The sequence below is a fragment of the Cucurbita moschata genome, unplaced genomic scaffold, assembly GCF_002738365.1.
Source record: "Cucurbita moschata cultivar Rifu unplaced genomic scaffold, Cmos_1.0 Cmo_Scf00041, whole genome shotgun sequence".
Taxonomy (NCBI): Eukaryota; Viridiplantae; Streptophyta; class Magnoliopsida; order Cucurbitales; family Cucurbitaceae; genus Cucurbita; species Cucurbita moschata.
Genome location: NW_019268557.1, coordinates 1,561,167 through 1,580,149, shown reverse-complemented (window position 1 = coordinate 1,580,149; position 18,983 = coordinate 1,561,167). Strand labels below are relative to the sequence as shown.

The 18,983-nt window shown below is 35.8% G+C and overlaps 4 protein-coding genes across 5 annotated transcripts; all 4 read right to left on the bottom strand.

Annotated features, from left to right (window-relative positions):
* Positions 1–1,079: 1,079 nt before the first annotated feature.
* LOC111433206 (probable glycosyltransferase At5g03795) lies at positions 1,080–3,203 on the bottom strand. Its single transcript, XM_023070176.1, has 4 exons — positions 2,809–3,203; positions 2,397–2,650; positions 1,922–2,270; positions 1,080–1,857 (listed from the first exon to the last, which is right to left on the bottom strand). Exons 1-4 carry the CDS (start codon positions 3,136–3,138, stop codon positions 1,192–1,194), a joined length of 1,599 nt encoding a protein of 532 aa, XP_022925944.1. The 5' UTR covers positions 3,139–3,203; the 3' UTR covers positions 1,080–1,191.
* A 2,193-nt stretch (positions 3,204–5,396) lies between these two features.
* LOC111432951 (pentatricopeptide repeat-containing protein At5g03800) lies at positions 5,397–8,296 on the bottom strand. The gene has a single exon (XM_023069772.1). The coding sequence runs from the start codon at positions 8,179–8,181 to the stop codon at positions 5,461–5,463; it is 2,721 nt and encodes a 906-aa protein (XP_022925540.1). The 5' UTR covers positions 8,182–8,296; the 3' UTR covers positions 5,397–5,460.
* Positions 8,297–8,561: 265 nt separating this feature from the next.
* On the bottom strand, positions 8,562–12,423 carry LOC111433135 (threonine dehydratase biosynthetic, chloroplastic-like). 2 transcript variants are annotated; one of them, XM_023070083.1, is made up of 10 exons: positions 12,343–12,398; positions 11,785–12,304; positions 11,318–11,497; positions 10,953–11,222; positions 10,659–10,865; positions 10,325–10,573; positions 10,168–10,238; positions 9,979–10,096; positions 9,053–9,187; positions 8,562–8,969 (listed from the first exon to the last, which is right to left on the bottom strand). In XM_023070083.1, exons 2-10 carry the CDS (start codon positions 12,265–12,267, stop codon positions 8,802–8,804), a joined length of 1,881 nt encoding a protein of 626 aa, XP_022925851.1. In that variant the 5' UTR covers positions 12,268–12,304; positions 12,343–12,398; the 3' UTR covers positions 8,562–8,801. The 2 variants fall into 2 exon arrangements, with proteins under 2 accessions (XP_022925851.1, XP_022925850.1); XM_023070082.1 differs by having other exon boundaries at positions 11,785–12,423.
* Positions 12,424–14,186: 1,763 nt separating this feature from the next.
* Positions 14,187–16,804, bottom strand: LOC111433137 (threonine dehydratase biosynthetic, chloroplastic-like). Its single transcript, XM_023070085.1, has 9 exons — positions 16,492–16,804; positions 16,233–16,412; positions 15,880–16,149; positions 15,582–15,788; positions 15,247–15,495; positions 15,043–15,113; positions 14,846–14,966; positions 14,619–14,753; positions 14,187–14,537 (listed from the first exon to the last, which is right to left on the bottom strand). Exons 1-9 carry the CDS (start codon positions 16,777–16,779, stop codon positions 14,394–14,396), a joined length of 1,665 nt encoding a protein of 554 aa, XP_022925853.1. The 5' UTR covers positions 16,780–16,804; the 3' UTR covers positions 14,187–14,393.
* Between the last annotated feature and the right edge of the window lie 2,179 nt (positions 16,805–18,983).

Genomic DNA, 18,983 nt, shown 5'->3' with positions numbered 1-18,983 from the left:
ACTTTTTTTTTATTATTAGATATTTAAAGTCAAGTTCATGTTTTTTTAAAATTTTAAATGAGGTGACAAATCATTTTTAAATTTTAATAAGAAAAAGATAATTCCATCACAATTAGCTGAGTTTAAATTGGAACATAGATCCCAAATTTTTTTGTATTATATAATTTATATTTTGTTGTTATGCCATTTTACGTTAGTTTTAATACAATAAGTTTTCACTTATGTTGCTTTAATACCAGAAACATTATCTTATTATTTAAACTATTAACGATCTATACTGTATTAATAAATTATTCAAGTTTATATTTTCTTTACATTCCATATTATACGTTGCTGTATTAACACATATACATATACATATACATATATATATATATATATATTCTAAAGTTTGTGATTTATTTATTCTAAATTTTCACAGAAGAATCTACAATGTTTTTTTTTTTTCATATTCCTATCCAAATTTAATAACACAACTTCTAATAATAAATTAGACACCCCACTAATGACAAATATATGAGGTGGCAACCTAATTTTGAATATGAAAAATGATTTTAAAAATAGAATACCAGATTTTAAAGGAAAGAAAAGGCTAAATTAATAAAATTACTTGTCAACGATGCCTTAACACTAAAAAAAAAAAATAATATATATACTTACAATGAATAATTAGTATTTTTAAAAATTTCATTAAAACTTTTAAATTATTTTAAAAGTTACTTTTACCGTGATTATTTACCTTAAACTTTTAAATTAACATTAATATCCTTAAATTTTTAGAAAAAGGTTTAAGATTATTTAACATAAGTATTTTATAATCAAGAGAGATATCTATGAGATATAATTAGATAGTTTTCATTCAATTTTTTTTATATTAAAAATATTAGTGTTATTTATAAAAAAAAATTTAAGTTAAAATGATTGGAGACTATTTTTAAAAAATATTTTTGAAATAAAATAGATCGTCATATTTTTTTTATTTTTTTTTTAATTTAACAAAATTATTAAAAGTTTTGAAAATTTTAAAATATTTTTTATAGGGATATTTTTGTTAATAAAGGATAACCCATGTATTCAATTCAACGTTCCTTTAATCAAATTATTAATCCATAAATCTAAAAAAAATTTGAAGAAAAAAAAAAAACAAGTAAATACGTGTACAAATTCAAATTATATCCCAAAAATTAACGGTCAATGATCCCGTAGTCCAAGATTGAGTCTTCTAAGCCACACAGAATGAAGGATCATATGGTAAACATCGAATCTCTTCGGCGGAAAGTTGACTACGAAGTGTCTTCTAACGTTGACCACTCTCCGGTACATTCTCAGGTACTGCCGCGTCGATATTCCGGCCAGGATCTTCTTCAAGTTCGGAATGTCGTTGACCGAGACTTCGACGGAGAAAGATTTCCAATTGAGGACGTCGCTGAACGGCGGGACGTAGTGATCGGAAATGAGGACCGGAACGCAGCCGGTGTAAATGGCCTCCACGATTCTGGGACTGGCGACTTCGTAGCCGCTGGGGCAGAGGCAGAACCTGCTCTTCCTCATCATCTCAATGTAAGAGACCCCTTCCGGGAGGTACTGGTGGACTCGAATATCCTGGTCCTTGTTCTCCCATTGCTGGATTAGAATGGGCCTTATTGGGCCGTGAAGTCCGCCGGCGAAGAAACCCAGAATTGGGCGGCGGGAGGGAGATGGGCCACCTAAAAATCCTGTCAACACACCCGTCTGCAGATTGATTTCCGGGAGTGATACGTCCTTCGATGGGTTGAAGCCTTCGGATGTGTTGGCGTTGCACAGTACCCGAATGGAGTTCTTGTACAAATGGGGTTCTGATTTTGATACTTCCGGACCCTGCGATCAAATCAATTATGGTCTGTTTATTGGATGAATTTGTGGTAAGTGAGGTGATACTTACCCAATCGTGGCAGGAGAGCATGAAATGATCAGCGCCGAGGGTGCGGTTCCAGAATGGATATTTGGTTCCGATGACATTGACATAATCAGCGACGGTGCGTCGTAGTGGAGTGAAGTCATGGGAGTCGTGAACGTAGACAAACCGAACGAGCATGACAACACTCAGAGGAAGGAAGAAGACATGGGCCTTGTTGGGGTCGTTGGTTCGAAACCGGGAGTCCATCTCGATGGCATGGATGAAATTCCCTTCCGTTGAGTAAATGTTCTTGCAGGGGCCGTTGTGAAACAGGGGAGGCTCTCCTTCTTCGTACACAAAGATCTTCAGCTCCTTCTCCATTTGTTGGTAACTCCTGAAATTCCCATTAATGGAAGAACAAACAAATTAAAATTCCCAAGAAGAAACCGAAATTTAAAAGAAACTCCAAGAAAAAGACCAAATTTACAGAGACATTCTCTGTTTATCCATCAAATTTGACCTGTGAAAAGTTTTGGCATTCCAATACATTGGGCCAGAGGGAACGAAGTCGGAATCTTGTGTTTGGTTTTGGAACATGGCTTCTCTAATGGCGGCTCTTGCTCCTCTTAGCCCCGCTTCGATTCTCTCCAATTTTGTATATCTCCTCTGTTTTCTAGCTTTCGCCGCCGGTTCATAATTACTTTCAGCAGAAGCGTTCTTGATCACTTCATTAATGGCGGTTTCTAGCAACTCTTCGTTGACTCTCGTCCTATTCTGTTTACATAATTATACATTGCCAAATCAGCTACATTACAGTTTCAGTCAAAACAAGAAATCAAAATCTTGAAAGATGCATGCATCACAGAAAGAGGCTTTTCCGGGTTCATCATAGTTTAAGTGAATGAAAGATTAAACGAGAATGGAACAAAGACCGGTGGAAGAATCTGCATTTCGTCGATCGGTGGTGGCGGTGGAGAAGAAGAAGAAGAAGCAAGAACAGAGTGATTTGAAACAGAGTGGTTAAACAGAGGTTGGCGTTGTTGTTGTTGTTGTTCCACTGTTTGACCATCCACCGTCACCGGCACCGGTATCGCCGCCGTGGCATTTGAATGAGAATTCATTTCTGAGGTGGAAGAAGAAAGAGAGCTCCGGAATGAAGCATATCGATCAAGGAAAGTGAGCCAGTCCGACAAGAACGGCGGACCCAAAATGACAAAAAGACAAGCAGCGATCAGAGGAATCATAAAAAGCGGCAACTTCATCGCGGCGGAGGCGGTTGTTGCAGAGTCAATGAAGAGGAAAAGGGAGTGGCCATTTATAGATACAATATCACTGCCATTAGTAATTACAACCTCAGTCTGTTCTTGTTCTTTATTCTTAATTCATTCGAATTTTTCCTTATTATTCCCATTCTACCCCCCTCATTCGCCTTCTATAATATCTAATTTATTAAAATGGATACATAACGTCTTGTACGAAATTAAATAAGTGTGAGTGTATGTGTATATGTATGTGTATATGTATGGGAAGATTAATAGTGGTTGTATTAGTTGAGCTACATCTAGTCATGGCAAGAGCATTAAATGCACCAACATTGCCACCCTCAAGTTGGTGGCAGCAATTGTGATCATTACTGTGATCGTGGGATAACGATTGTGTGACACTCATATTAATATGAAGAATAAGTCAGTCGTATGGAAGTTGGATTTTGTGGATAATTTTAACGTAAGCTCGAGTCTCTAATCAAGAAATATTTTAGAAAATATGCGTAAGAAAATGAGTTGAAAACAATCTGAAAGAATCAATGTTATAAGTTAAGTGAATAAGCAACAATTACATACTACCGTTTTGATAGCATATAATATGAGTAGGAAGAATTGATAACTAGTCACGTCCCTGATGGGTGTAGATATGATTTCGGTGAACGGTCATACCACCCCCATATTATATTGATACAATAAGAATAGTAAAGGCTTATCTAACATGAGAGCAAGTATTGAAACTCTAATATTAATTAAAAAAAAAAATACATAGCAATTACCGCCCTTTTGTATGTTTAACAAATTTCTTAACTTCGAATTTATTGTCTAATAAACTTTATTTTTTTTTTTAATTTTTGGTGGAGAATGAGAATTTGAACCATCGACCTCAAAATAAAGAGTACATGTCAACGACATGCTTGCGTTGGACGATTTAAACGACTTAATATTTAATACATAAAAGTTTATCATTTTTTAATTATTATTAAAAACAAATTTAAATTATACAAAATATAATGATAATAATTAATGCAAAATAATTGAAATTGTTTTAGGAAAAAGTTTGTGTAAGAAAAAATGAATAATTTTAGGAGCTTCATCTTCCATTTCAAAGAATATTTGTTCTAAAATATTTTGAGTCAGAAAAATAAATGTAATTTATAATAAAATTTAAAACCATACATTTCCCCTATAAATAGAGAGTTTAGATGGAGTGAAAGTAAGAAATGCAAGAGGATATGGAAAGTCTAAAATCCTAATTTGAATCCTGACCTTATATTTGTTCATATGATTTAATCAATCACATGAAATTAGTTTATGTATTTTTATCTTATACATATATATGTATTTGGAAATAAAAAGAAATTTGTAATATTTATTATTAAATTCCCTCAATTTAAAAAAAAAAATTGAAAATGAATATGTGAGGTGGAGTGCTGAGTTGGCACAATCTTACAACCTGGGCCCATGTATGCACTTACCATAATGCCCCTTTCCCATTTATTATTATTTATTATTTATTCTATAAAAATGAGTTTATTTTACCCTTCATTTTATAATTTACAGATCCAGACCCAATAATAGAAATAGTCCCAACTCGAATCCTTATAGTTTATTTAATTCTCATTTTAAAAAATTAAAAATATTCTTTTTACCAAAATTGAAAGGAAAAAAAAAAAGGGGAAAGAATTAAGTATCGTAGTGGACAAAGTTTGGTAGAACATCTAGAGATCCTTGCATCACAATATCTTACGATTACAACATACCGCTCAACGAATATGGTATATTTAATTGTTTGACGATAATTTTCATTTTAGAATAAGATCCATTTGATAAAAATCGGAGCTTGATTTAGGGAATATGAACTGATCTTGATCAAAAAGTAGTTAAGACCCGTGCCACGGTTGGATTACGATTACCTGTAAGTACATACAATTAAACACCCTTAATTGCAAACCTGAAATTTTGACCCCTGGCTCTCTGCAATCTCCCATTGAACCAGAATTTCACCATTACTAATTGTTAGACGAACACGACTCTCCACAATGGTATGATATTGTCCACTTTGACCATAAGCTCTCATGGCTTTGCTTTGGGCTTCCCCAAAAGGCCTCATACCAATGGAGGTAGTATTCCTCACTTATAAACCCATGATCACACCCTAAATTAGTCAATGTGGAACTTCCATCATCCAACACTAACAACTACAAAACCAGCAGATTCACAACCAAGCTATACTGATCAAATGCAAAGATATGAAATTTTCCAGAGATTCTAAGCTTAAAGATATGAGATTATGATAATATGATGAGAAGTAAAAAATAGTTACCAGTAATCTTTACATGAGCATTGGCCATCTGCAAAGCAATGAAACCCTGAAGTATCCCTGACAAATATTTTCCTTCTGGTAATAATAGAAACATATTTCAAGAAGGTATGGCAATCCCCACACAAACGAACACTCTTCACGATTCGGACGGGCTGTCCTGGTCTCGTCATTAGAATGCCGAAAGTTGCAGCTAATTTCCCACTGTGATAGAACAAAAATTCCTTCTTTTGATGTTCGTCTACTTCTTGAAGAACAAAACTCGTGTCTGGAACATATCCAGCTTTTAAACATTCTAAGACTAGTATGTCTAGTCCACTGTAAATGTCTTTTACTTGGGGATGAGACTTGTCTCTGGCATAGAATGAATGAATTCTGTTCTCATGGATGATCCAACTCTGACTTGGGTGTTTCCTGAATCCTTTCTCCCGCATATCCTCTCTTACCTTTTCAGAATAATGCCATCTCCCTGATGCAGAGTATAGATTCGATTTAAGTATGTAAGTAAATGGATCTTTTGGTTCCACAGCCAGTATGCATCTTGCAGCAAGCTTTTCCAGCCTTTCGTTTTTGTTGATTCTACAACTATCAAGCAAAGCGCGCCAGACATTAACGCCCGGTTCGAAAGGTATCCTTCTGATTGTTTCTTCAGCTTCTTCGAGATGACCCCAACGACCCAAAACACTGATAAAGGAGGCATAATGCTCTGATGTGGGTTTGATATTGTACTTAGTTTTCATAGAGAAAAATAAGCTACGACAGCTATCTACTAAATCAAATTCAGTGTGTTTGTACGCTGAAATAACCAAAACAAACGTAATATTGTCAGGTTTTACTCCTGCTTTCTCCATCTTCTTCCAGATTTCCAAGGTTTTATCACCCTGTCTATGAAGCAAATGTCCAGAAATCAAACCATTCCAGGAAACTACGTCTTGCATGTTCATTGTGTCGAATACTCGAACGGCATCGTCCATATTCCAGCACTTGGAGTACATGCTAACGGTTGCGTTTCCAACGCCTGTATCAGTTATGAGACCTGATTTAAGTGCATGGCAATGCATTTGCTTCCCCATCTCATGAAAACCTATACTTCCACAAAGAGAGAGTATTGACGTTGACACAACTTCATCCATGACAATAGCTCCTTCAGATTGACCAGAGTGAAAGAGAGAGATTGCTTCATTAAGTTGCTTGTTTCGAGCATACCCACAAATCATTGATGTTAGCATTGCAGTGTAGTCATTCTCTAATGAACGCTGATGAAACATCTTTTCTGCATCCGCCATCCTCCCCAACCTTGTATACATGTCAACCAATGCTGTTTCAATACAAGAATTTGGCAAAATCCCAAACTTGATGATGAAGCCTTGAATCTGCTGGCTGAGTCTCAAATTCTTGAGCAACCCACAAGCATTGATGATGCTAGTCAATGTGCAATCTGATATTTCCATGCCCTCATCCAACATTTCGATGAAAAGCTCCAGAGCTCTCGACCCGTCGCCATTCCTAGAAAGTCCAGCCAAAACTGCATTGTAAGAGACACAATTCCTCTCTGGCATGTTATTGAACACTTCGACTGCCAAATCCGACTTTCCGAATTCCATGTATGATGTTATCATTCCTGTCCAAGTAATAACATCTCTTATTGGCATTGACTCAAACAGTTTCATTACATCGTCTACACTCCCACATTTAGTATAGAACCCAATAAGCGAATTGCTGACGCTCAAATGAGACTCCAGCCCGACCTTCAATCCAAGAGCGTGAAGTTGTTGGCCCTTCATTGGCTTAACACTGCCAGTAGAAGCTGTCAATAGAGTAGAAAGAGAGAAATGATCCACTCTGAGCCCCTCACTTCGTTGCATACCACGAAAGTAATCGAACGCTTCATCATACCTGAACTCATTCACCAAACTAGATATAACAGTATTCCACGAAGTAATGTCTCTCTCAGGCATTTCGTCGAACAATCTAAGTACAAGTTCCAAAAACCCACACTTACTATAGAATCCCAAAAGTGCATTGCAAATGAAAACACAATTCAGGTACCCCAATTTGATGATAATATCATGAATTTGAGAACCTAATTGATAATCCATGTTTCGAATGCAAGCAGTCAAAATTGCAACAAAAGTGTATTCATTCGGCTCAATACCCGAGTCCAACATCGCAAAGAAAAGCTCAACAGCTTCATCTTCCCGGTTCGACTTGGAAAACCCAGAAATCATCGCCGAATAAGACACCACATTAGGACACGAAAGTCCAGAAAAGACTTTATCAGCATCTCGAACAAGCCCCAACCTGAGATAAGCTGCAATTAGAGCATTACCCAGATAAACATCTTCCTCGAGCTTGAGAAAACAAGCATGAACAGCTCTGGCGAGGTCAGCGTCACCATAGCGAGTGGGTAAGCGAAGCAAATCGAAGCCGGAAGTAATTGGAGAGGTAGAGCTATATACAGAGCGTGAAGCGAAAAGGGGTTCTGAAATTGACACAGCGGATTGTGCGCAGGCTAGGAAATGGGTCGGAGATGTGGAATTGAGTGGGAGGTGACAAGGCTTTGGGTTACAGAGAGATAAAGAGGTTTTGGATAAAAGTGGCGGCGGTGGCGTTGAAGGTGAAGAATTGATGGGCATAGAAGGAAAGCGGAAAAGGATGGTGGAAGGAAGAAGAGAAGCTGCAGAAATGGCGTTTGCAGAGTGCGGAACAATGGCTGCCATTCAAATGGTTTCATCCAAAGGCGCCAACCTTAACCATAACTCATATTTTCTTTGCTCTGTTCCTTCCCCAAATGGTTTCGAATCCTCACTCTCGCCCTTCTTTTCCTTCCCCAACTCTCGAGTGTTTGTAATAATCTAAATTAAATGTTTTTACTCTTTTATTTGTTACCTTTTAAACGTTCAACACATTTTGAAAGAATTTATATATAATTTAGCTTTACGTGTTCCACACCCGCGATACCCGTTATTTCTATCCTTTGAAAATGAGGAAAAATTACTACAATTTACAATAAACAATACTTCGAACAGAAAATTCCTCATAAAGGTATAGAAATCTCTCCCTATCAAAACTTTGAGGGAAAGTCGGGCAATATCTATTAGCCCAACTATAAATTTATTAGCTATGAATCTCAAAATTACATTAACTAGTTGCAACATTTCGTACTAGAAAAACGAACCCCCACCCCTAATTGTGTAAGTAGAGATAACAATATCAAGTTTACATTACAAAATTTCGAGGTAAAAGATACTCGGTAGCTCTTCGAAGCATCGAATGCCATGTCTCTAATACGATATAGAAGATTTGGAGTTGCCGAGTTGATAATAAGTTGACATTAGAATCAATTTAGAGGCTTGTGGGTTGGTCTATGATGCATTAGAAGTTGAAAGATACCATCATCAGTTACGACAACGTAATCGTACCCGACCCTCCTAGCACGTTCATGGAATTCGCCCATCTCGGGTTTCTCAATCTGAAGCCCAACGAATATATTTGCACCTGTTTCGCCCTGTCGAAGTAGACAATATTTGATACATTAGAACAGTCCTAGTATATAAAGGAGTAATTAAATGTCACAGCACAGTTTTAAACCTGCCCATGGTAGTGAAACAAACTGATGTTCCAGCGAGGGCTAAAAGCATCTAAGAACTTCTCTAGAGCACCTGGCCTTTCTGGGAAGATAAAACGACAAAGAACCTCGTTTTCAACATTTGATCTGCCTCCCATCTGCGAGGAGTTATTATGAAGCGTTCATTAGAAGAACATACATGGAAGAATGTATTTTGGCCATAGTTCCTAATCCTGCTCAAGTTAAGCTCACTTTGATAATGTCCAATGCTTACAAATAATGTAAAAGACAAGATTTTGAGTAGAATAAGGTTAGGATCTCAAGAAAACAGCTGAGAAATGATGAAAATATAAACCTACCACTACTCGAAAATGGCTTTCTCGCACAAGTTTAGCTTGGGTTTAGCTTCCAACTAAGGCTCAGGACGGACTTATAGTGTAACCTTCCATGTAATAGCCCAAACCCACCGTTAGTAAATATTGTCCTTTTTGGACTTTCCCTCAAGGTTTTAAAACGTGTCTGCTAGAAAGAGGTTTCCACACTCCTATAAAACATGTTTCGTTCCCCTCTCCAACCGATATAGGATCTCACATTTCAAAACTACGTCCGATACATCTGGTGCTTCGAGCAAGGAAATAGAGTCTATTCTTTCTTTCTATATGCACGGCATGATGGCAATCTTTCTATGGATTGCTTCTTTTGCCTCTATCGTCGTCAAAGTGCCTATGGTATCAAACCAGTTGATGCATTCCCTTTGCTACCCACCCATTGGCTACTTGAATCATGCCACAAAAGCCATCTGAGGCTAACTTGCAATCCCTCTCCAGGTGGTAGTGCATGCATGTCTAAGGAGCAACCGAGTTGGGTTCGATAATCATTTGGTCATTATAAGCAATGGTTGTAAGCAAGCATTTGCCAAGTTCATTAGGAAAAAGAGAAAAAAACGTACCAAGTAACGCAGGTGATCCTTTACAAGATCATTATTTGTGAGATTATAAGTTTCAAGCTGAGAAGAATTCATCCGGTTCATCATTTCTTCCAGTTCTGAAGGCATATGCATACCAACACTACAAAGCACGATGGGTTATCAAGAACAAGAAAACTCTCACAAACCAACAACCACTTCATAAGCACTTACCTATAAAGAACAACCGCTTCTTCTTCAGAATTATATCTATACTTGAACTCTGTAATGTTCATAGCCCCAATCTGCAGATTCAAACACCTCACCTCAGTTAGCACCATCCTAAGATCTGTGACTATCATCCAACAATGAAACACTAAAACAAACAAACCAGTTCACAGAATCTTTTAAAGCTTCCAGGTTTCTCCGGCAATTTAGTCACGAGCACAGCCTCTTGTTCACGACCAACATTGGCAAGCTCAGTAACTATTCTCAGTTTGTCAAAGTTCATATTTGCACCACTGGTTATTACCACGACGTTTTCTCCTTTCAATCCATAATATTTGCAGTATGCCTCAGCTCCAGCAAGAGACAGAGCGCCTGCAGGTTCCAAAATGCTTCTCTTCTCCTCAAACATATCCTGGATATGACAACTAATATAAGAATATAGAACACAAGTTCCACAAGCAAAATCATATCGTTCTTATCCAAGTAGAAGCTCAAACCTTTATGGAGGCACATATAGCATCACGGCCAACAAGAACTACGCCATCCATGAGACCTTTGCAAAGGCGAAAAGTCTCTTCACCCACTTCCTTAACTGCTACACCATCAGCAAAACCTCCAGCCTTTTCTAATATTATTCTTTGACCATGACATAATGATAATGCCATAGCATTTGCATCAGACGGCTCCACCCCAATAATCTTTACCTGTATGAAAGGTGTGAAAAACAAGACCGTTTAGAGATCAATATCTATAATAGATAATATTAGATTAAAATACTGAGACCAACAGACCTCAGGAGAAACCCTCTTGACATAAGCAGCAATACCAGCTATTAGACCACCACCCCCAACCGGCACGAATATAGCATGCAATTTGCTCTTCATTTGGCGCACAATTTCCATCCCAACTGTACCCTGCCCTGCTATAACATCAGGGTGATCAAAAGGAGGTATGAATGTGCGGCCTTCGTCTACGCTCCGCTTTTTAGCATACGCTTGCGCCTCGTCGTATGAATCTCCAACAAGAACAACAGTTGCACCCAATTTTTGAACTGATTGCCACTGTAACGTTAGAAGTTCACATTTTCATTAGTAATCCAACATTGTTATCTGCATGAAACTAAGACCAGGACAAGGAGGAAGAGAAATGAATGCACCTTAATTTCAGGTGTAGTAACGGGCATAGCAATCACAGCATCGCATCTTAATCGCCTAGCAGCTAATGCAACCCCTTGAGCATGATTTCCAGCTGATGAGCATATAACTCCTCTTTCCAACTGTTCTTTTGGAAGTTTGGCCATCATATTATAAGCTCCTCGGAGCTTGAATGAGAACACCTACAAATGCCAACAGCCCCCAGTTATGCGTATTCATCACCTAAAGTTAAGGCTCAACCCATCAACAAAAGAAGCCGTCTTCGTCTGATGTTGAAACCAAAAGGCAGGACAAAGCACATTCTGATGTACTAAAAAATGACGACGAATTGCTCAACAGTCAACGTATGGCTTTGATTGAATACATGGTTACTAATTCACTCAGAATTGTTGAACAAATGACCAAAGAAATGCTAGATTTCAAACCGATAAATGAAAAAGAATTAGAAACTGTGCTTTAATTCACTTACGGGTTGCAAGTCCTCCCTCTTGAGCCAGATATTGACCCCCAAACGCTCAGACAACATGGGCGCAAGCTGCAACGGGGATTCAATAGCGACATCATACACCTTGGAACCCAAAATTCTAGTCAAATACTCCATCGCATCGAGACTATCCTCTTCATCATCAGACCCCAAACGGTCCGGAACGGCGCCGAGATACCCAGGCGGGAATTGCAGCGAATCCGCCAACACCCTTTTGCGAGGAGGCAAAGGGACGGCCACCAATGCGTCTTCAAGAGCCACAACCGCAGTGTTCGACACAGAATTGGGAAGGTTCTCAACCGTGTGTTTTGAAAGCGTGGCTTGGATGAATGGCACCCTGTTAACTCTAATTCTGTTTCGATTGTCATCGATCGGAATAGATGTCCCATTCAATAAGAATGCTGGGGATAAAAGAGACCATTTTCGAGAGAGTGGGTGCGGAGTGGGCGCGTTAGGAAGAACGTTCATTGCAGCTGCAAGCGAGGCGCAGCACAAAAGGAAGCTGTTGCAGCAGCAGCAGCAGGGCACTGCACCTGCAACGAGTTGAAAGTGGAAGGAAAGCTGCGAATGCCTTCAATGCTTGGTTGCAATTAAGCGTACGAAGAGTGGGATTCTTTTGTTTCACCAATCAATTAACACCATCAGAATCTTGGCTTGCTTCTGCTCTTTATAATAATTTTTCAATTTTAAATTAGTAATTAAGTTTTTTGTTTTTGTTTTTTTATTGCAGGTTGTTGATCGTCCGTGAGTGGTCTATCCCTGACATAATTTTCTTATTTATACCACGTGAAAATAAATCATACTATATTCTCATGCTAAAATCCAAATGAAGTATAATAACTTTTTATAAAAAATATCTATAATTTAAAAATATCCACGTTTCTAAAAATAGTAACAAGATTCTCTGTCTTATAATTTTTTTTATAATATATATAAACATGAAAATTATCTATTGACACTTCATAGATTATCTTCAAACATTTTAAGAATTACTTATAAAAGTTCACGAATATGTTTGAAACGTGATATACGTGATACTAGGTTGGTAACATTTAAACATTAATTTTAATTAAAATATTGGAAGAATCCCACTGGATATTAAAAAGATCAATGTGTCTGTGGACAGGTATGGTCTGGGCCTACAAATAATTACTAGGTGCTCAATCAAACCAACCAAATTTTTTTAAAAAAAATATAAACTTAACAAATGATCGAAAATGATGCATGAGACGAGACCCTACCAATATGAGAGGTTGTTGAATTTAGAGATTTTGAAGATTTTTTTTTTTTAAATACTTATTAAATAAGGAGGGTTACCTAACACCCAATTTTGAATAGTGGAGACTCGATTTTATGTGGATAAAAATGGTAGAAATTGATAAAAAAAAATATTAGATCTTCATATATTTTATATGTAAGTATTATTTATATGAGCTAAAGTGAACATAATTCAATAGTAATTGATACGTACTAGTTTGTCTGACATATCCGATTCAAGTTTTTATACCAAAACAATTGACATATATTATCTTTTTTAAGTAACGGCTAGCGGATATTGTCTGTTTTGACTCGTTACAATACATCAATCATCTTTTTATACCAAGAACAATTGACATATATTATCTTTAGTTGCTCATTGCTAGCCTATATTGTCTACTTTGGCTCGTTACGTATGACCGTCAGTCTCACAATTTTAAAACGTGTCTGGTAAGAAAGATTTTCACACTCTTACAAATAATGTTTTGTTCCCCTCTCCAACTAACGTGGGATCTCATGCATATAATCATCCATTTGTTTTAGTTCAACAAATGACCGTGTTAAAAGATTGTCGTATTTACAAACAAGAATCGACAAACTATATCTTGGAATCCTTTTGTGAAGTCTTTGTTATTTTTGCTTTTTGGTTCCTATTTGTAGCACACATTTTTCATGTCTTCTTTCTATTATAATTGAAATTGGCATAAAAACTGGTGCCATATTCTTTTCATGTTTAATAATATATAGAAATAAAAAAATATAAAAGAAGTAATCAACCGAACCTCATCCATAATTTTTGTGGTTCCAAAACGAGCGCAAGACGAGCTAGACCGATACGTAATCAATTTTTTTTTTTTTCAAAACTTTGTTCAAATACTAAAAATGAAGCCATACCAACACATTTACGCTGAATGAGTTTGACTCTACTAAACGAGTACCGATTACATCGTTATGTTCGAGTCTAGCATCTCAATAGAGTTGATAACTAACTATGTTTTGTAGACGTTTAAGTGTCAACCATTCTTTATTTGTGAATATAAATTTCCAACTACGAATAAAGGAATCGATTCACACAGTTTTGTGTGATCTTTAAACTACGTTTTGAGAATTGTAAAGCGGGAAGAAGTGTATTTAGACACCAAAGCAATTGGTTTCAAACCAATTGCAATACTTTTATTATAAGACACACATAGATAGTTGAATACAAATACAGCCAACTTCACTTCACTAATTGGCATCATCATCTTATTTAGAGCTATGAAACTAATTTATTCCCAGGTTCAAGCGAATGATTCTTGATGGATTAAGTGAAATGAAGAGCAAGGGTTGTGATGGATCTAGAGTTTTGCAAGAACATGGGCAGAATCATCTGGAGATATTGCCTCATATTGATACCCAACTTCCTTCGCATACTCATCAAACTTTTTCTCCTCTGATTTCTCAAGTTGGATTCCAATTAACACTTGTGAAGTAATAATACCCTGTTCAACAAAAACATTACCCAATTGATGGTCGATTATCAAAACAGGGTCTAATAAGAAACTCGAGACTCGAACATGTACCTGGTCACGATGGTGCAACAGAGAAATGTTCCAGTTGGGCTGGAAGCCTTTGAGGAAGTGGTTGAGAGCACCTGCCTTTTCTGGGAAAGTAAAACGGAAGAGAGTTTCGTTTTCGACGTTTTGTCTGCCTCCCACCTGGAAATGAAAAATAAAAGTGTTGATTACAAATTAATATTTGAGGCGTTTTCCAAATTTAATTTGAACAAGGAATCTGTATACGTATTTACCATGAAACGGAGATGGTTTCTAACAACTTCATTATCTGATAAAGTGTAAGTTTTAAACCCACAAGAAATCAACTCTGCCACCAAAGTTTCAATTTCAAGGTATTTCTTCATTGGTCTAACTCTGCATATCATTATATAAACCAAGTTAAATCTATAATGAGAAAGTATGTTTCGTTGACATAAATTTGAGAACTTACTTATAAACAAGCAGAGCGTCTACTGAGCCAGAGCTAAATCTATAAGTCATTTCTGTAATGTTGAAATGCATCTGTAGAGCCAAAGTCACCCCATTAAAGATGTTACTCAAGGCCCAAATTATGAAATAACAACCACATTTTGTCACGTCAAAATCACTTTGAAACCACAAAACTATATCTAAAGAAATGAATGAATGAACTCACTCGGTCGACCACGCGGGTAAGTGGTTCTAAGCTGTTTGGGCACTCTGACAACCAACTTGCCAAAATAGACTGATCAGAATTGGCAAGATCGGCAATATGACCCAATTGGTCAAAGTTCATATTTGCACCACTAGTAACAGCCACAACATTTTCTCTCCTAATGCCATGACGCCTGCAGTAGGCCACGGCTCCAGCAATGGAAAGAGCACCGGAAGGTTCTAAGATGTTCCTGCCGTCGTTAAACATGTCCTGTCACATGCATACAACCAGGTATCTCTCTTAGAACAATATTATGAATCATTATTGGAAGTAACACAGAATTAATCCATCCAAACCTTCAAGGCGGAAGCTATTGATTCTTTTTTAACAAGAATTACACCATCCAGGAGTTCATTGCAGATTCGAAAAGTCTCGTTCCCCACTTGTCTAACAGCTACTCCATCTGCAAAATTTCCAATATCGCCCACAAACACTACCTTCCCAAGATGCAATGCCAGCGCCATGGAGTTCTGATCATTTGGTTCCACCCCATATACCTTTACCTGTATCATCAACACAACAACACTAATCAACCAACCCAAAATTTAATCAACAACAAGAACAAGAACAAGAAACACATATGGAGGCACTTACATCAGGATAAACCAGCTTGTAAAAAGAGACAATACCAGCAGCGAGGCCACCACCCCCAACAGGAACAAAAATAGCATGGATTTTGCCCCGTATTTGACGCCCAATTTCCATCCCAATTGTACCTTGGCCTGCTATAACATCTTCGTCATCAAAAGGAGGTATGATTGTGAGGTCTTCCTCTTTGCTCCGCTCTTGAGCTCTTTTTTGCGCTTCATTAAAATCATTGCCAAACAGTTCGACAATTCCGCCCAAGTCCTCAACTGCATCTATCTATATATTTTTATGATTCACCGTTAATTTCAAACCTCAAAAATTCAAAGAAAAAAAAATGATATGAGTTTAGTAGTGGCGACCTTAATTTGAGGAGTAGTTCTTGGCATAACAATGTGGGCTTCAGTTTTCAATCGCTGACCAGCTAATGCAACTCCCTGGGCATGATTCCCAGCGGACGCACAGATAACCCCCTTTTTCAATTTTTCTTTGGGGAGTAGGGAAATCATATTATACGCTCCTCGAATCTTGAATGAGAATACCTACATTACGAATTGTGAGTTAGAAGGGTGTTGAAACTTCTCCCTGCCTAAATTATTTTGAGTGATGGATAGTGGTTACCTGCTGTGCATCCTCCCTCTTGACCCACAGATTGACCCCCATTCGAGTAGACAAGAGGGGAGCAAGCTGCAATGGGGTTTCAATAGCCACATCGTACACATTTGAACCTAATATTTTTTGAAGATACTCCATCTGCCTCTTAGTATCCGGTTTGGCGGGAGGGAATTTCCTTTCCACGATTACCCCTTCCTCGACCTCAAGGTCCTTCCACGAATGTCCCTTATTCTTCTCCGGAACCGCTGCAACCGAACCGTCGGCTGCTACATTGAGAGGAAAGGATGATGCCATAATGGTAAGAGAAAGAAACTGTTTTTGTTGCTTATACTTGTTGCTGTGTGATGCATTGGAGGGAACTGGTCGGGTTTAAATACCCCCAACTCAACCTCTTACCTCCCATTTTTCAAAATCTCTTTCTATAAAATATAATTAAGCTATGTTATTTCAATTCATAAATAAATATTTTACATATTCATCCTCGTACTTCATACTTCTTACATTATTATCGATCTAAAAAAATATATAAAAATATAGGTAAAAGCGTGTGTTATATCCTACTGTTGGATGATGGAAGTCCCACATCGACTAATTTAGGGTGTGATCATGGGTTTATAAGTGAGGAATACTAACTCCATTGGAATGAGACCTTTTGGGGAAGCCCAAAGCAAAGCCATGAGAGCTTATGCTCAAAGTGGACAATATCATACCATTGTGGAGAGTCGTGTTCGTTTAACACCTACATCGATTAGGGAGTAGAACTCTATAAACATATGAAAACTTCAATACATTTTGAAAAACTTGAGAAAGCTTGAAAGAGAAAGTCCGAAAAAGAAAATATCTACTGGTTGCTAACAATTTAATATCTAATAAATCATGATATTGACTTTGGGGTGCATTATTGGCGATGTGTCTTCAATTTAAAATATATAATTTCTTTCCCTTTTATCAACCAAATTATTGAGTATATTACATGACAAATTGGCTTAGATTATGATGAAGAAGGGGCTAATTCTTTATTCTAATTTTACCATTTTATATATATATATATATATATATATATATATATATATATATATGTTTGAAAAACTTATAATTGTGAAATTGCAAATGAATTATAATAGTTCCAAATTTAAATGGCCGAAATTAAAGCTTCGTTTAATAATAGTTTGGGTTTTTCTAACATTTAATTTGATTTTTATTTTTCATTTTTTTAAATTTGCATGTTTTTTTTTTCAATCTTTACTATTTTTCCCGACTTTTTTAATTAAACATTCAATTTTTTTAGCTAAAATAAAAAAAATTTATTATTATTTTACTTTAGCTTTCTTTGAAAATATTCCTAAATACTAAATAACAAAATGACGTTAAATTAATAAAAATATCTCTCAATTTTGTACTTTATTTATTAAAAAAAATCTATAGATGAATGTCTATCGACACTTCGTAAATTATCTTCTAATGTTAATTTTGAAAGTCCATAAATATTTTTGAAATGTGATAAGTAGATATTTTTTAAAAAAATTTAAAGGTATTTTAAAGTTTTTTTTTAAATTAACAATATTAATGAAAATTTTGAAAATTCATCGTATGTTTTAAAACTTTTTTAAAGTTGGTATGTTTAAACGGTTTGAAAGTTGTACTTTTTTTTTAACCGTCCTAAAAGTTTAAGTTTAAGCATATTTTTTAAACAAAATATTAATGGTATTCATCTAAAATTAAGGGTTCTTTAAAATTTAAATAAATTTTTTTTAAAATTTTAAAGATGAATATTTAGTAATAAATTAGAGTTTACCATATATATTATATTTGATATTTTATTATAAGGCATATTTGCCTTATTACGATGGTTATCTTTCCATTTATTACTATTTTTATATTTTTATAATTTATTTGATTATAAATAAGATAACTTTCACACCATTTAAGCGTGGATTAATCAGACATTCTTAATACTTCTCAAATAAAATTCAAAGTTAAATATATTTTTATTAATTTAACTATTTTTAAACGAGGGTAAGATTAATTTAAAATAAAATAAACTGAGCTTTAGTTTTAGTTTTTGAAAATTCTTTTTGAATTTTTTTAGAACTTAAAAACTAGAAAAAAAAAGTAAATTTTAAAATTATTTTTTTACATAAAAGTTAGATAATCTTTTCACAAAAATTAAAAAATAAAAAGAAAATGAAGTATTTTGATCAGTGAAATAAGAAAACTACTTTTTTTTTTCTGTCTTGAAAAACGAAACAAGAAAAATATGTGTTAATTGTATTAAAAAAAACAATATGAAACAGAAAAATCAAAATCATTACCAAATTGGACCCAATCTTTGAAAAAAAAAAGTAAAAAAAAAAGAAGTTATCAAATCGGACACAACCTTTGTGTTCGTTTAAATCGATTCCTTCGTTTATTCTAGTTTTGGCTTGAAAATTTCTTTTTAAGTTTGAAATTGATGCCTAAGTTAGCTCCATTCGCGTATGAACTCAATTATTAATTTT

Coding starts and splice junctions, on each gene's coding strand:
- LOC111433135 (XM_023070082.1), bottom strand. CDS start 12,267: ATGAACGTTCTTCCTAACGCGCCCACTCCGCACCCACTCTCTCGAAAA. Junction 11,498..11,784: donor AGAGGGAGGACTTGCAACCC/GTAAGTGAATTA, acceptor TGGCATTTGTAG/GTGTTCTCATTCAAGCTCCG. Junction 9,188..9,978: donor AGGATCACCTGCGTTACTTG/GTACGTTTTTTT, acceptor AACTCCTCGCAG/ATGGGAGGCAGATCAAATGT.
- LOC111433137 (XM_023070085.1), bottom strand. CDS start 16,779: ATGGCATCATCCTTTCCTCTCAATGTAGCAGCCGACGGTTCGGTTGCA. Junction 16,413..16,491: donor AGAGGGAGGATGCACAGCAG/GTAACCACTATC, acceptor TTCGTAATGTAG/GTATTCTCATTCAAGATTCG. Junction 14,538..14,618: donor TGTTGCACCATCGTGACCAG/GTACATGTTCGA, acceptor TTTGTTGAACAG/GGTATTATTACTTCACAAGT.
- LOC111432951 (XM_023069772.1), bottom strand. CDS start 8,181: ATGGCAGCCATTGTTCCGCACTCTGCAAACGCCATTTCTGCAGCTTCT.
- LOC111433206 (XM_023070176.1), bottom strand. CDS start 3,138: ATGAAGTTGCCGCTTTTTATGATTCCTCTGATCGCTGCTTGTCTTTTT. Junction 2,651..2,808: donor AAATGCAGATTCTTCCACCG/GTCTTTGTTCCA, acceptor TTATGTAAACAG/AATAGGACGAGAGTCAACGA. Junction 1,858..1,921: donor TGCTCTCCTGCCACGATTGG/GTAAGTATCACC, acceptor ATTTGATCGCAG/GGTCCGGAAGTATCAAAATC.